This window comes from Athene cunicularia, assembly GCF_003259725.1.
Source record: "Athene cunicularia isolate RWA chromosome 2 unlocalized genomic scaffold, athCun1 chr2_part1, whole genome shotgun sequence".
NCBI lineage: Eukaryota > Metazoa > Chordata > Aves > Strigiformes > Strigidae > Athene > Athene cunicularia.
This window is the reverse complement of record NW_020799095.1, coordinates 42,062,742-42,079,453: the sequence shown is the minus strand read 5'-3', so window position 1 is coordinate 42,079,453 and position 16,712 is coordinate 42,062,742. Positions and strand designations below refer to the sequence as shown.

Below are 16,712 nucleotides of genomic sequence, written 5' to 3'. Positions count from 1 at the left end.
AGCCATGTTAACTGCCCTCCTCCTCCTTGCCAGTGTGCCAGCAACCTTCTGCTGTTAGCCAGGCCTGGGCACTAAAGCGTTGCACTTCCCATCATCTCAAGGTCTTACTTCTCTGTCTACCCTACTGACCCCTCCTCCTGTCTTGATCGGTCTGTTCTCACACTATGTCGCTTTGCAGTCATGCCAGCTTGGAAGGCCAGCTTTTTGGTTTCTTTAAAACCAGCTATTTCGCACACTAATTCCTTTCAGTAGCTGTTTTGGAATGCTGCCACTCTTGAAAACCTTCAGCAACAAAACCTAGAGGAAACCATATAGGATCTGATGCACATACAACTTAATATATATCAAAGAAACACTGTACGTAAGTCCTCCCCTTGCCCATAGCCTTTCCATGGCAGAAACAGCTGATGGTCTCTTTGGTTTCATTCCTGCCCTATTTCTTAAGTTTCCCTGCTGATTGTCATCTTGCATTAGAAGTTGAGCTTGTGGAGGAAAAGTGGGTATTTTCTTATCCTGCAAAAAATGGATGTTTTGAAAATTTTCATGTATTAAACTGGAACAAAAAAGTGAAATATGGAAAGCTGTAAATGGAATCTGAAAAATAAAAAAAAAAAGGTTGGAGGTCAGAGAAAGAGGTTATTTATGTTTGGTGCTTCAGGGTTTTTTTGTTTTGTTTTGAAATGTAAGTTGATTTAACTCTCCAAACTGAAAATGCTTTAACTACCATCATGAGCAAAAATTCAAAAGTTAAAGCAGGGTGTTTGACCACTTTGAGAATTCCTTTTCTTTAAGCTGAAAAAGATCTATCAAAACTTGACTCTTCTGATTTCAGCACAATGATCTTTTCTGGTGAAAAAAGACAACCGCTAATTAATTAGAAATTTTAACCAAAATTGAATTTAAGGCATTTAATGCACATATGCATTTATATAGCTATATCCAAGCACAGTGATTTCCCAGTTCTGACTCAAATGGCTAGGAACTATTGCCATGAACCACTGCCATCACCAATACCTTTCAGATATGTATCTCTGTCTAATGTTGAGATGGTGTCTGGCTAAGACTGATGGTGGGAAAGGGTTGATGCAGCCTGTTTTGGTTTTCTATATTAAGATGAAAAATGGGCACTGTAGGTAACAGTGGGAAACTGGACTGGGGATCTTTGACACTCACGACTTCCAGTGCATCTTCTCTACTCAAATAGTAAAATATTTCTATATAAACTATTCCAGAATTTACAAGTCAATGAGCTCATTCTACCAAAAATGGAAATATGGATCAAAGATCATAAGCTCTGCCTTCCAAAATCACGTACCCGATTCAAATAGCCAGATCAGAAAAGTGGGAAAATAGCATAACTGAACACTTAAGATGAAGGGAAACTCTAGATAATGAAGAAGAGTTTCTCTGTGTCATCCTGGTTTCCTCAAAGCATTTTCCTCCCATCACATCCCAAATTCAGATAATGTTTAAATACAACTGAGACTGAAAAAGGGATTTTGGATTCAGGAAAATTTTAGCCAACAAAATGAACAGCCATTAAATCTTCTATATGTCTAGGACATGTTTTAATCCTGTTAATTCAATATTTTAATCCTGTTAATTTGATAATCAACAAGTTCATTCAAAGCATTAGCATTAAATCACTTCCTTTAATGTAAAGACTTTTCTTCACTATAAACCTAAATTACATTTAATGTCCCAAATTCCCTGAGGTTAAAGCAAACAGCTTCCAACCCTACAGATGGCAAAACAAAGAAGCAGAAAAAGCTACACAAGGATTTAAGACAGTTCAGAAAGTTGCAAATGGATCAAAATGAGGCAGGAACTCTGATTCAGGAAGGGAATATTCAAAGCTTCAGAGATTAAAAAAGTAATAGTTTTATCATATAAACCTATGGGAATATGTAAAAAACTAAGCCATGTTTATGTCTGTTTTCAATCTTTGGGTACTTTAGAATCTTCAGCTTTCATTATACATGAACTACATTAAATCTGTTTAAATTAACTTTGCACATTGTGTAAAGCACAATGCACAACTATTTCAAGTGAATACAGTGGACTGGGACTCTGGAGAGTTTGGTCTCACTCCTGGCCTTACCTCACACCTACTGTGCTCCATCAGGCACAGCATCACCTTATCTTATGTGAATCTTATCTTTTTATTAAGATTACAAACCTCCCAGGACACAGTGTTTATCATTAATTGCTTTTACAGCGCTTTTCATAATCACAATTGTATTCTGATGATTCTGTTCAATGCAATACGCCTTTTCTACTTCATAACCCTTTATCTTCCCAGTTACAACCGAGAAAAAGAGACTTCACAACATAGGGAAAACTTTTATTATAACAAACCTGGGATCTGAAAACATCCTCATCTAATCGAATGAGCTTATTTGTTGTTAACAAATGATGGAAAGAATTTTAGCTTCCCCCATGTAATATTCATATTCTACATTCACACAAGGTAATCAAAGGTGGAATTTCTGAAATCAAGTAATTCTTTTTCACCTGCCCCCTCATCTTGCTATAACCCTCAAAAGTTACACCACCAGCTGACTCACCCTGAATTTTTGGGGAAGAATTTGCAGCAAGTTCCCTCTCCTTAACAACCACCAGGGACATTTCCTGTGCATGGAAAACTTCAACACATGGAGCTATTTCTTCAACTGAATTAAAACTGCAGGTTATCACTCTGAAGAAAAGGTCAGTGATGCCACAAGCAGCAGTGCCTTGCACACCTGAAGGCACTGAAAAGGGACTGTCCTTTTCACAGTAGACTTATTGGGAATCCTGGCTGAGCTTCTCAAGACTCTTCACATAAGTAAGCTCATATTCTGCAGACGCTTCTAGTATATGCAAAATTAAGAAGGATATGTGAGCCCTGAAGCAACATATTAAGGGCCATTGAAGAGAGCCATTTAAGAGGATATCACATCTCTAACCAAATTAGTGACAGATCCTTATATAAATATAGCATGCTTTTACTGCTTTTCAGAGATCTTCTTCCCAACCCTAACCATTCAGTATTCCTGCAGTCAGAGAATCCACTGAGGACAGGAACCAAATGAGTGCCTGAGGCTAGCCAAGCTGGAATGAGTCCCAAAGGTGACAGAGCCCATTTCCCAGTGGTAATTGCCAGCACAGCACACTGCTGAATTATGTCACAAAAAACTGTCAGCATGTGGAACAGCAAAGTCCCTGTCCTCCCACAAAGGCTGGCAAGAGGGGAAAAGAAAAAGGTATGGGAAGCACTTAGGAAGCTCCATCTCCTATAGCACACCACAGTCTGTGGCCAGGTCTGCAGAAGCTACAAAGGCTTGCTCCAAATTTTACATGTATTCATTAAGTATTTTTCCTTCCAAAGCAGATGTCTCTATTGTGAAATGCACTCTAAGGTAGCAGTATGGGAAAGCAGCACTTTTTCCTTCACTACTGAAACAGTAAATGTTGATCACTCCTGGCATTTTTAAAGAATCACTGTTAAATGGTCCATTAGTATATACCAAAAAGAGGGAAACAAAGCAACTTGGGCTTCAGAACACACTCTGTAAAAAACAAATACATAATACATTTTATCTGAAGAAAATGGAACAATGAAAAATCCATTTTTTAAAGACATTTCTGTAACCAGTATGGTTAGACTCATGACAAACTCTGGGAGTGAGAAAGAAAGAAGTATGGTTTGTAGGGAAAAAAAAGGAAGAATTTTGAATAAATCTTCCTCAGAACTGTGAGTGGCTAGATTGCTTTATCAATTCCCAGATTCTGTAAGGAGCATGACTGAAAGAGGACCTGTAACACCAGAGTAGCTCAGTACACTGTGAAATGGGAAATCCCTTTTTTTTTTTTTTTCTAACAGCGTCATCACATTCTTCAGGAACAAAAATGTTGGGTGTATTTTAATAAGCTGGAATATTACTGGGAAGTTCAAAACTGGTTTGTGAAAACAAACAAAAACGGAACCATTTTCCATCTAGTTCTTTTTACTCATGTTTGAAGAATCACATGCAAATGGCACTTACAAACAATTACATGAATGTACAACTGCAATACACCTACTTTCCTGGAAAGCTACAGCTTTTTCAGTTTTCCCTTTGTCTTTGTACTTGGTACACGTGACAGTATTCTATTTCTCCTAAGTCCTCCAGGGAAATATAACTGGAATTTTTGATCTGTAGTTAAAGTATGCTAAGCCACATCCTCTTTGAAAAACCACATTTAGAGCAAACTCTTACTGTCCTGTTCCACTAAACCCATAATATTCTGATCCCTTGAATATGACTTTATCAAGGGAGAAACAGACCTTTGCAAGGGAGGAAATACTTCAAGAGCTAGTAATCTTGCCTTAGAAAGCAGAGAAGTTGCTTTGTAGGGCTCCCATCCCCTAGTTTAGTTTCACAGTTCAGACTGATTGGGACAAGACGGGGTGACTTCCTATCTGAAAGTTATTGGATGTTTGTCCCTTTCTCCTGACTTGCAACAGAAGTTGCTGTATGCCTGGAACCATGAAGCATCTTTCAAAGCTCCTAAAACAAGAACATTTACAAATTTTGTCATAACTCTGGATCCTCATGTGTAAACAGTGCAATCCCTTAGACAATACTGCTCCTCTTCAGTTTCCCAGGTCATCAGCTTTATTCCTAATCACTGACTATCCAGTGCACAGAGGTTGAACAAGTCTCTTGGTTTGTCCCCTGACGCAGGCAGAAACATCAAGAGAGAACCCTTCCTCCACTCCAGACAGACTGGTACTTCTCCAAGTTAGAACTGAAAGTGTTGATATGATGTTTATCAGCCTGAATTAACTTTTCTTTCTGGGACATTTGTTTCCCATAGATCAGAAACAGTGACAAGGGGATTTTTGAGACAGCAGGGTTTGCACGCCAGAAACAAAACACAATGCTGCTAAAAGGCCAAGGCTGTATCTTCTCCTGAGCAAAACCATGAAGAACTAGGAGAGTTTTGCCAGTACCATGACAGCTTAAACTCTCTAACGAGATTCTGGAGATTAATGGGCAAAATGCCTAAAAGCCAGACGTTTCTACAGACTCCTCAAAATCAAACTGCATTGCTACTTGTTTAGAAGGGAGTGTTACTCTGTGACCTGGATAGGCTGGAAGGGTGGACTAACAAGAACCCTATGAAGTGGCTGCAAAGAAGATTGAGACTCCCTTTTTCCAAGGAGTCACACAGAAAAGACAAGGGGTGATGGGTACAAGTTACTCCTGGGGAGATTCTGATTGAGTATAAAGCACTGGTGGCTTTCTGAGGCCAATGACTTGTTAGGTCTATGTTCTGAACAGTTCACTGGGTATATAGCACTTCAAACCTCAAAATACACACTTTACCTACTGAATCTCACCGCAAGGAAAAAGATGGCTGGGTGTCAAAGGGGGCAATAATAGATTTTAACTAGCCCTTTGGACCACCCACAGGGTGAATAATTGAGGAGTGGGATTTTCTGTAACCTGCAACAGGGCTCTATATGCTGTAAACCATTACAAGAGCTGGAAAAAGCACTGCTCCCCAGCACATCAGGGAGCACTCTTCAAAGTTTCTCTTTTGCTACCATTGGCAAATGGCTTTCAAGTATGATTAGTCAATTAAAGTTTCACAAAAGGTAACTATTTTACTGTCATTTGCCATTAGCATGTCTTCTTCTGACATACCTCCCCCCCCGTCTCTCTTCCCTACTACGTGACTATAAAATATTTATCCTCCATGCTGTGACTGTACTACAGAGCACTGCTGCAGCTATAGCTTAGATAATAATTTAGCTAAGTAGTTCTTTTGTCTGGTAACCAAAATAAGAGTATTTTTCAAGGTAGATGGACTAGAAGTGTTTGAGAATTATCAGAAAAGCTCCTATGGCTTTGTTGCTTGGTATTACCCAAAACAATGTATACACAACATGAAAGTTTCAGTAAAATATGGAGGAGAAGGATAAACAACTGACAGCCAGAATAAAAGGCTATTTTTCTTTTCCTGCATGAAGTCTGAAACGCTGGAATTTATTAAAATGAAGCCAAAGCCTTCACTGATTACTTTTGACAGAGCCTGCATTTGAAACTGGGCTCAGCATATAAGCAATCTATAAAAATAAATCCTAAGTAACTGTTTTCACATATCTTTGAAATGCTACAGGTGTTCCCTTCTTTTCTGAAGGAATGAGATTCAGAATTTCCATCCTCTGGAATCACCTTTGTCAAGGAGACAATGTCTAAGCAAGTCTGATTGAAGTTCTGGGATGTCTGAATACCCCTGAAGTCCAAAATGAAAAATAAGATTTAACATGACATACAAAAGACCTTGTAAGAAATCAAGTCTGCTAAATGACCTAAGTATATACAAGGGTCACCTCTTTTTAAGAGATACACTAATTTGCATCACTCCAAGAAGATCTCATTGACCACATAAGAGAAGACAACTATTTGTACAGCTCCATAAACTGCTTGTTTAATAAATACAGAAGGTAATCAGATTAAAATAATTATTTTAATGATGGAGTGGGAGCATTTCAATGAGAGACTATGAATACCAGAAACCATACACTGAATGATAGCCAGACCAAAAAATTCTTAACTTGAACTCAAATACATCTTGGTGCTTCTAGTCTATTTGGCAATATCCTACATCTGGATTTGGCTCCCTCTTTGATGTCAGCTGCCTCACCATGCCTGTGATCAAGAAATTATACAAGCAGCTCACCATTACATGTAGCTCAAAAGGCAATCTAATAAAACACAAAAGGGTTAAAAAAATTAAATTCTACATTTTTCTAAATTTACTGAATACAGACTTAACTAGATGAAACTGAATAATTTAAATGATCATTTAATGCACCTATTATTTTACCAAAGGGAATTTAAAGACAGGATCAGAAGAGTATGGGGGTAAGGTTGCCCGCATATATGAAATTAGAGATATTATCAAATAAAATTGAGAACAGTGTTTACTAACACTGGTTGAAAATCTTCATTCTTGCCCTGTTTGGTACAAAATGTGGATGTAGTTCAATAATCAGCTTAAAAACAATTTGTAGTAAAAATAAGGGGAAACTGTCTATTACAAATGCATGCAAAATGATATCAAAATCATTACCAATATATATGTGACTTGATTAGTAGCTCTCTCCCCCTAGAATTCTAAGATTCCACTCTGCCAGAGCTTGTAAGTTGTCACTACCTGCTACTGAACGACTGGTGACATTTTACCTGCTTTTGGGGGTAGACATTGATTGCAATGAATTTGTATCCTTTTATGTTTTTGTCAGTTTAAAATAAACTCCAATATCAAGTAGATCTTTCCTTGCCCCACTAGGGACAGTGATTTTCATAATCTTTGTTGCTTTATGGAGAAGGTTTTGCTATAGCACAGAATGTTAGAATGCAAGGGTATATTTATCTTTATAGGATTTGTATGAATTTTCAACTTTAAGAGATCAATGATCTCCCTCAGCCATCACCAGATGGATCCTTCAGCTCACTAATTAAAAATTCTGCAGAAATCCTCTACACAACATTTTAAATATGGAAGATGCAGAAAAGCAGAAAAAAAATTCCTATGTTAAAAATTTGAGCAATAATTCAAAGTAGTAAAAATATTTCAACATTTTAAATTATATTTTGTTTCTCAATCATACCAGCTTAGTTTCAAATTTAAGGTAATACCAAAATTTAAACTAGCAGGCTAAAACAGTAACATTCTGAAAAGTTTTGAACAATTCTAAAAAAAAATGTTTTCGAATATTTGCAAATATATTGAAACATTTAAAAACATTTGAAAACCCAGCCTGACCTCCTGAAGAACACCAAAAATTTTTTTTGCCCTGTCTATTCAGAAGGAAGATTTATTTCGTAATACAAATAAGGTCTATTGTCAGTTTGATGAAGTGACTTGTTTTGCCAATAAATAATTTTTCTACCAAGAACTAACCTGCTGTTAAGGATGACGAAGCTGTGAAATTTTTATGCTAATATCAGAGACGTATTTTTTTGTTGGACATTTTAAATTTTCTAAACGCATGTACATGTTGGTTTAGAACATCCTGGATAAAAGGGATGCTTGGTCTTTAAATTTACATCTTTACTGCTACAAAAGCATGTAAATGTTTTTTCAAGTATATGATCTTTTGCTATGATGAAAAAAGGGTCTCTCTCTCTCTCTCTCTCCTTTCTGTCTTCCAAGCACTTCTCTGCTTTTAGCATATTTAGGTATCTTGCGCTTAACTACCTGAAAAGCTTTGAGGAGAACGTGACTGGTCTAAAATGATGATGGAATGATCTGAAAACCAGCAGTTTAGACAGTGGGACAAGAATATGAATATATTCTATTCCTTTTTCTTTTTTGGGGGCAGGTGGATAAGGTTTTCCCAGAGGCAGTGACAGAGAAATGCAGTCAGCAACCTGACAGGGTGCTCACACTTGGAGTTCCATTGCAACTGCTCTCCTTGCAGATGCATGTGGGCACCTTTATGTGGCCTGAGCTGCACAGTGAATCAGCAACTGAGACCAGCCGTGCCATGCCAGTGCATCCTGCCATGAGGCCAGCTCATGAGTGGTGAAGCATTAATGCACCTATTTGGTCTTTTGGATCCAAGTTAACCTCTCTAAACTGCACTGTACTGCAGTGCAGGGGCATATCAGCCACTTGGTGCTAGCTCAGTCATCTTCTGTTTTTTTATAAAGCAGACCAGGTGGGACTTGCCTGTCTTTGCTCACTCTTTCTTGAGTGAGCAGAGTGTCCTGAGGAAACTCTGATTTTTAGAAGATCAAGGAGATGCTGAGTACAACAAACAATATTGATGTATTGTCACCAGAAGCAAGCCAGAGCTGTATACTCTTGTTATAGGACATTACTCAGTTTCCAAAAAGAGGCGCCTAATGCCATTCGAGACAGCACAGGGTGGCTGGGACATCTCAACAGTGCTAGCAAATACAACACGAGCTCTATAGGAGACCCTACTAGAGTAGCTGTAGCATCTAAAACTGCACTCGACACTCACAGCTGGGCAATCAAGCCTTCTTTCAGTATCACAACTGATGCCAGCCACTGACCGACCAGTTGCACCCCTTGGCACAAGTTTCCTGAACCTCTGGGTGAGCCCAGTCCCAGTCATTTCCCTCACCTGGAAATTACGGCCAGAGTTGCAGAGTCCCAGCAACTAAACCAGTGGGCTGGTGGCTGAAAACCACACAGAGGCACACACAAGAAGGTGCTTGAGAACCTCCAATCTGACCTAAGAAGCAAACCATCCACATCCAGTGAAAGCTGGGAGAAAATGTCTAGTTTGATTGACCACCCCTAGACCTCTACCCAAATTTTGATCTAAACTCCTATCAAGCAATGACATTTTCTAAGCTGTGAAGTGTACAAACACATAATTACTGGATGAGCTTGAAATATCTTCTAAATACAAAATATGAAAAAAATCTCACGTTAAGTGTACAGTGTACATTTTTCATATCGTTGGGGGGCTGTTGACGTGCAAAAACTTGGTGGGTTTTTACTATACAGTCTCACAGCTAGTACAGCAATCTTTCAGTTACTGTTAAACAACAGTGACATTCAGTTTCACTAAAATGGTTAGAAACAGCAAGTGTGAAGAGACTATGTCAAATAAAGTTGTTTTCTCCCCTAATTTATGACCCACGAATCTAATTCTAAATTCCACAGGACTGAGTAAATGAGGCACAGCTTTAATCCATCAAATTAAAAACTACTTTACCACAATCTGAGAAGCAACTCTAAAGATCATCTTTCATATTCTGTAGAACTAGTCACTAAATATAAATTAATACCCTGCAAAGTCTGATCTTGATAATGATGTCTACTTCTCAATGACATGCTAAGGCAGGGTAATAGTATACCCATGGTTTATGCAGCTTTTATGAACAGTAGATCTTATTTCCTCATGTAAATATGTACAAATTTTTTTAGTTGTTTATAAATTTTATTAACTGTGAATGTTACATTCTCTTTCTATACATTTGTTTCTATATACTTCCCTTCCAATGAATATTCTATAAATTTCTTTCTCCTCTCTTAAAAAATAATTCTAAATAAGGAATTAATCTACATTTGCTTTTCTCTTTCCTCTCTAAAGCCACAACTTTTTAATGATTCTTTAGCTTTTTCTACTGCACCTGAATGATGTTTACACATATCTGTCTACATTATGTTCAACTTAATCTCAACCATTTCAGAGCTCTGAGATTAAAGCAAAGACTATGGGTAAGTCTCAGCTTAACTGTGTCTATTAAAAAATAAGCATTTGCTTTCCAAACAGTCATGTAAGCTTCCTTCCTCATCAATACAGAAAGAAAGGTACTTTAAAGGTGAGGTCATCAATGCTGGTGCATGTCTGAGATGATAGCTGCCATGCACTGGTGGTGTGTGTGCCTTTCCAGTGACTGTAGAAGGAGCCTAGGACACCACTTTAGGCTGGATGAGATCTGTCCTGGTCACAGTGTTTGCCCTGCTCTTAAGTAAAGAAATGCTCCCCTTCTCATTTCTTTTTTACAACAGAAATCATTCAGCTTCTCAGGTAAATGTCCTTTCAAAAGTGCAATGCAGAGATGGTATGCTCACATAACAATAACACCTGTTTACAAAAAAGGACTTTTTTTTTTCCTCTGGGTTGAGTAGAAGCACAGACTGTTGAGGCGGTACCACAATTGCTGGGTCAGGAAGATCAAGTTTTCTATGGGTGGGTTATGCAGATATTAGTATCCCAAAGGATGGATCAAAGATAAGCATCACTGTTGGTAATATTGTGTACAAAAGGGATAAAGAAATGGTGAGAGTCAAGTATCTTGCAGTTCCTTTCTTCCACCTGCCAAACTCCACGTGCTACAAGAAAATATCTATGTGTGTATCTGACTTAACTATCCAGAGGATAATTTTGGCCTGCAGTGCCCCGAGGTCTGCACCCTTCAAGCTCAGCACTTTGATATAGCCAAAACTGGTATTCACCTAAGGAGAACAAATTCTCTGTTAAGCTTTTAAGAAGGATAAAAGAAAACAAATGAAAAAAAGGAAAAAAAAGACCAATTTGGATAATGATTTTTTAAAGGAACCAGGACCAGTGAACACTATCAATTAATGTTCACGTTTTCCAGAGTTAATAGAAAACTTTTTGTTTTGTTAAAATTTTGTATACAGACTACCTGCTAGCCATTTGACCAGATTACTGGAAAACTCAAGTATATGTGCACTGGTATTTTATAAAATCACGTTTCCCTTCTACCATAATATTTTGGACTTCTTAATACTGCAAGTGGTATATTTTAGTTCTCGTTTCTTGTGTATGTGTCTAACATTAAAGACGGAACTGGAAAATAACCACAGTTACAGAATGTGGTTGCTCACAACGGCTGAAGCCAATAATCCATTACCTCATAGTCTTGCAGCATTAAGAATTGCAGCAAAATCCACCCACCCTGGTCTCCCCACTGGCTAACAGCTGCCAACCCTGGAGAACCCTCTGTGAAGCTAAAAGGCCCAATGGGACTCCATTTCTTCGGTACCAGCTAGGCTGCACCACCTGAATACAAGTGTCATGAAATCCTGAAGGCAATAAAGCAGGGAATCTTGTTAGTCATTGCAGTGGTGATGTCAGATGCTTCAGTTTTATCAATGGTAGAATTAGCTAAACAAATAATAAAAATGACTATGCTCACTGGTAAGAGTTAGCACAAACTATGAGGATTACAAACGTTTTCAGCAACCGTGAGGTAAGCTGAAGTAGCTTTCTTGCTAGAAACTCTGTTCATTGTGTGTATTAGAGAAAAAGAAAAAGGTGATTCCAACCTGTCATGCCTCAGTGCCCTCATATCAACGTACACTGTGGTGGGATCTGGTCCAGAAGTTCCCTGTAAACACAACATCAGTTAATCAGAACCTGAAGTCTGGGAGGAAAAAAGAGTTTTACCCCCCAAATAATCAAATATTCATTTCACTGCTAATTATGCTAATCAAATGACAAGTTATATTTAAGCTATTCATCAAACAAAGCTCAGCTTTACAGAATCAGAAAGAACACTGGAAAACATACCTACCATCAGGTACTTGTTACCCTGGGGTTCAGAAAAACATCAAGTGGCCAAAATACTTAACCAAACATATGTCAACATAGGTTTTATTTGCTACAAAAGGCCAAGTAATCACCACGTGGGTACATACAAAAAATGTTAAACATGTTTTGCCATATAAAGGAATGCGAAATTGCTGAGGACACACAGTTTAATGGCAGAAGCACATGGTCAGGAACGTGAAGCATGGTTTACTTAGAGTCTTCCATACATGCAACAGAGAATATACTTGAAGCTAAAGATAGTAAAGGTAGCACGCATGACATGAACCAATGTGGACTGAAGGTCTGTAAGCAATTATTCTGTTCCTTTTCAGTCTTCCACTGCATAATTTACAACCTTGCTTTATGTCACAATATTTAGTTACTTGACAAGCAGTAGACTAATTTTAGTTTCCTTTCATGCAGAGATGATAGTCTTTTAGGCCTTTCCACCCACAGCTTTGCTGCAGTTTTGTAACCTGCTATGATCTTTCCTTATATGAAGTTTCAAACTCATCACCACTGAACATCATGTGAATTCTCAATGCTCTAGTCTAGGGCTCTTTTCTCTGCTGCATACCTCATGTCACTGCTAAGCAGGAAGCTAGAAGAAAAGCACAACTTCATTTTGGAACACTGGAGCTTTGAAAATTTTCTTTTCAGCAGATAAATTCACCTAACCCTGGTAATCTACAGGCGCCAGAACTCCTTTATCAGTAATTTAGATGTTTACTACTTAAAACAGCAGGCAACATCAACTCCCAATGATTTCTGTACTGTTTGGGATATATCACAGAGTACAATTCTTCACATTATGAATGTCTAGGGCTAAATTTTGCATTTCTGCAGTGCTGGCTGGTAGTTCCACAATTTGTTGAGCACTAAAAATTGCCATGGAGTTCCACAAATAGATAATTTTTGTATCTAAAGGGAAAAAGAGTTACCACTACCAATTGATACTTACTATACAGATACTGACAGTGACCCACCACCAGAGGAGAATAATAGAGCTGCACATGCATGTTAGCCTCTTTAGCTTGTTATACACAATACAAGATACAAAATCCTCTCTAGCTATCAACGACACGATTTTCAGTCTACTAGTAAACTCAGCAGTGTAACAGACTAGTGCTGAGTGGAGAACTTATTTGAAATATATGCAATGTTTAAAAAAAAACAAACCAAAACAACAACCAAGGAAAAATTGGTTATCTTTAAAATCTTTTAAATAAAACTAAACCTGAATTGATTTATAAAATAATGGAAACAGTCAAGTTTGAAAATTAAAGACAATCACTATATTTGTTATTTTCAGTGTGAATGAAATAGTTACAACAGACAGCTAATATCTGATGAAACCTGCATCCAGATAAATCTATACTGGACTTGTTTATAATTTCATAGAAGAATCTGAAATCCCCAAATCTCCAAACTCAATTTCTAGTCTGTCCCACTGTTGGAAGCTGATAGGTGGGTATTGAGGGAACATGAAAATCCCCTACCTGCTCGGCCAGCTTCCCCAGCCTGTGAGGCTATAGCAGCAGGAATAGCAGGGATGAGGGAGAGAAGAAAAGAAGGTAACACAAGACAAAAATAATAATAAAAAATGGGAATGAAGGGTGGGAGAAATAAAAGAGGAGAATGCAAAAAGCAGGGAGTAAAATAAAAAGAAAAACAATGTCAAATACAGGAATCTTACAAATTAACCATTATACCATTAAAGGTTAAAAAAAGTAAAAAATGAGGTGTCAACATTTTAGTAGAGCAACAGAAGAGACAGCTGTAGACTGCTAACCTTGGACAAACAGACTTAAATGGTTTTAGGACACTACAGACAATGTTGTTAGTGGAAAACAAGTGTCTAGCATAGTGATTTGGTTTTGTTTGCTTTTGGTGAAGAAGTCATTAAACATTATGGCCTGCTATTTTAATGTACATCCATTGAGACAGGGGTTCCAGGTCTGCCATTTCCCTAAAAGAAGTTTGAAAGCGATGTCATCTGGAAATCAAAAGTAAGCTCTTTTTTTTGAAAAAAAATAAATTAGTATATAACAGAGAAAGATACTTATACCTTGTTTCATACAGATTAACCTGCTCCTATAGTGAAATAAAATCAACACTTCATGCGCAACTTAGTAGAAGACCATAAATAAGGGACTAACTTCATACTTCAATAATTCTTCATTCTTAGTCTATTTGCTATGATAAACAGTGTAATATGCATAAGGAACAGTAAAATTAAAAGCCGATAAAACTCATCAGTTCTCCAACATGATTGATAATGCAACTAAGAGAGAAAACACAGTGGCGACTAGGCCGAAGCTGCTACTGTCATGTGGAGCATCTAACATGAGATGGCTGCAGTGGGACTTGCCTGACAACTTGTAGAAACAAACAGGTCTGAGAGCACTGGCATCCCACAACCTTTTCATTAACCTTCTGAATTCCAGCAAAGTTAAAGATGACAGGAAGCTCCCACAGCAGCACCTGAAACCAGGTTTTTTTTGGATGTGGGGGAAGATGACGCATTTAAAAAAATAGGATGGATCTGCTTATTACCTTGCTGCCCCAAAATAGAGACATTACTAATAATTCGGGTTGCATCTGTGTAACTGCAAGAAAGCAGGAGAATTGCTGAAATCCATCAGTTATATAATTCATTGCCTGTGACTACACTGCAGATCCAGAGAGGATTTTGAGAGTATCAGAGCCTCATATGGCTTTTAACTAAGGAAGGGCTTGAGAAACAGCAGTTGAAGTCTCAGCGTTGTCCTTCTGTGGCCAGCTGCAGCTGAGATACTGTGAAAGTGTTTCAAAAGAAGCAGTCTTAGCCAAGACCAGAGTGAAAGACTCAGTTTGTCTGTGCACATTTATTTTGCAAGACAGAGATAGAGAGCATCTGTAACACTGGTAATAGGAAAAAAATGACGTGACTTCTGTTTTATCTGATACTTACTAAGGACATGCTAGGTAGTGTTCAAGGAAATAAAATGTGCCAAACATTTTCTGTCTGAAAACAGGTGCATCACAGATAGCTAAGTCACATCACTTGGACTGAATAAATCTCCTGCTCATGCATAGGCTGCCAACAGTGAAACATCCCTGGTCTGTACAAACCTCTGCAACATGCCAGGCTTCTATCCTCTGGAAAAACACTGCAGGTCAAAACTGTACAGAGGACTACCCCATCAAATCAGCAGTAGGGATAACCACGTGCCAGCACTCAGCCTGTACCTAATTTCCACTGAGTCAAAGGCCAAGTGAATGCTTTCTCCTGCTTCCCTCCCCAGAGTTAAAAACCAGGAAAACTAGGCAATCAGAAGTCCTAATAATTTAAAAATACCTGTTGTTTTGGGTCCTGTTTGGCTATTTAAAGATGTGGTCTCAATGTTTATTCTGAGTCTACTTCTGGTCCAGTGAGGCTCAGAAATGGAATTTTTGACGTACACTTAATGATCTCATGTATGCAAGCACAGCAGCTGAAGTTGTGAAAAGAACTTCATGGCATGATTCATAGTAAAGGTGGGAAAACACAGAATCTGAGGGAACTCACCCGGAGCTGTACTACATTGCTAAGTGTGAATCATACCTCTGATAAAGTGCATGGTCTCCTGTTGCACTCTTCACAGACTTATCTCTTATTACTTTTAATTTGGAAAATCCTCAAAAAATGTGATATATCACTAAATAAAAAGAAACATTAACTTTAAGCCCTAAATTTACTAACAAAGTTCCCTTTGCTAGACAGTGAGGGAAGAATTAGTTTCACATAACTTCAGGCATCAAAGAAGAAAGTGTGCAGTATAAGGTAGGAAGTTATCTCCTGATAGTGATGAATGTCATCCCAAAATGGACACCTGAGATATGCTGAATGATGTTTGGTCTTGAAGTATTTCTTTGATTCTACTGACTACAGCTGGATATTGCATAACTTAACCTTTCCATCTCACTTAGAGGTGAAGATGAATCCTGCTCTCCTGTTCTAGCTTGGGCAGATTTGTTAGTACATTGTCACGTAAAACTTAGAAAAATTAACAGCTTCTAGAAGTTTTTCCTCAACTGGAGTAGCAGGTTGAGTAAAATGAAAATATTTATTTCAAGTGTTTAAATGGAAATTAGCTGAAATCCTAGATTACCATCTGTGCTGTCATAAGAATCAGGATGCTTTTCATATCTATTTTTTTCTCTCTCTTGAGAATGCTAAGATGCTAGTTAATGAGAATTAGAACATGCTGAATGCAATCTTTTCATCTCAGAAATCCCCAGACCATTATCTGTGACTATACAGCCATAAAAGGGTCAGATATTAATGGTATTTAAGTGCCTAAAGATGGAGGGAATTATTTATTTTCAAAAGCACTCTTCTAAAAATCTAGCAAAATGGCTACATCAAAAAAAACATAGTAAATCTGTTCTAAATTTGAGAGGAAATGAATACAAATGACAATACATTAGTCTGTCAGTGAATTTAATCCTGAAATCAAGATTATTTGGTAGACTAAGGCGCTTTTGTACCAAAGGGACTATAACAATGATTTCCTTTTTAAAGTAATCTTTAATAAAAGGTTAAATTCTGCTAAGAAGTTTTTACACACACACACACACACACACACGTGTACACCCCCCCACCCCC

The 16,712-nt window shown here is 37.9% G+C and overlaps 1 protein-coding gene across 4 annotated transcripts in view; it reads right to left on the bottom strand.

The window, feature by feature from the left end:
- Window positions 1-16,712, bottom strand: part of DIP2C (disco interacting protein 2 homolog C) — a 243,652-nt gene that overhangs the window by 17,838 nt on the left and 209,102 nt on the right. For 2 of the 4 annotated variants that reach the window (XM_026842343.1, XM_026842345.1), the window contains 2 exons: window positions 13,582-13,611; window positions 11,818-11,879 (listed from right to left, as the gene is read on the bottom strand). In XM_026842343.1, the coding sequence (XP_026698144.1) occupies window positions 11,818-11,879; window positions 13,582-13,611 (92 nt within the window). The remainder of the gene's footprint in view (window positions 1-11,817; window positions 11,880-13,581; window positions 13,612-16,712) is intronic. The other 2 variants (XM_026842344.1, XM_026842346.1) reach the window with 1 other exon arrangement.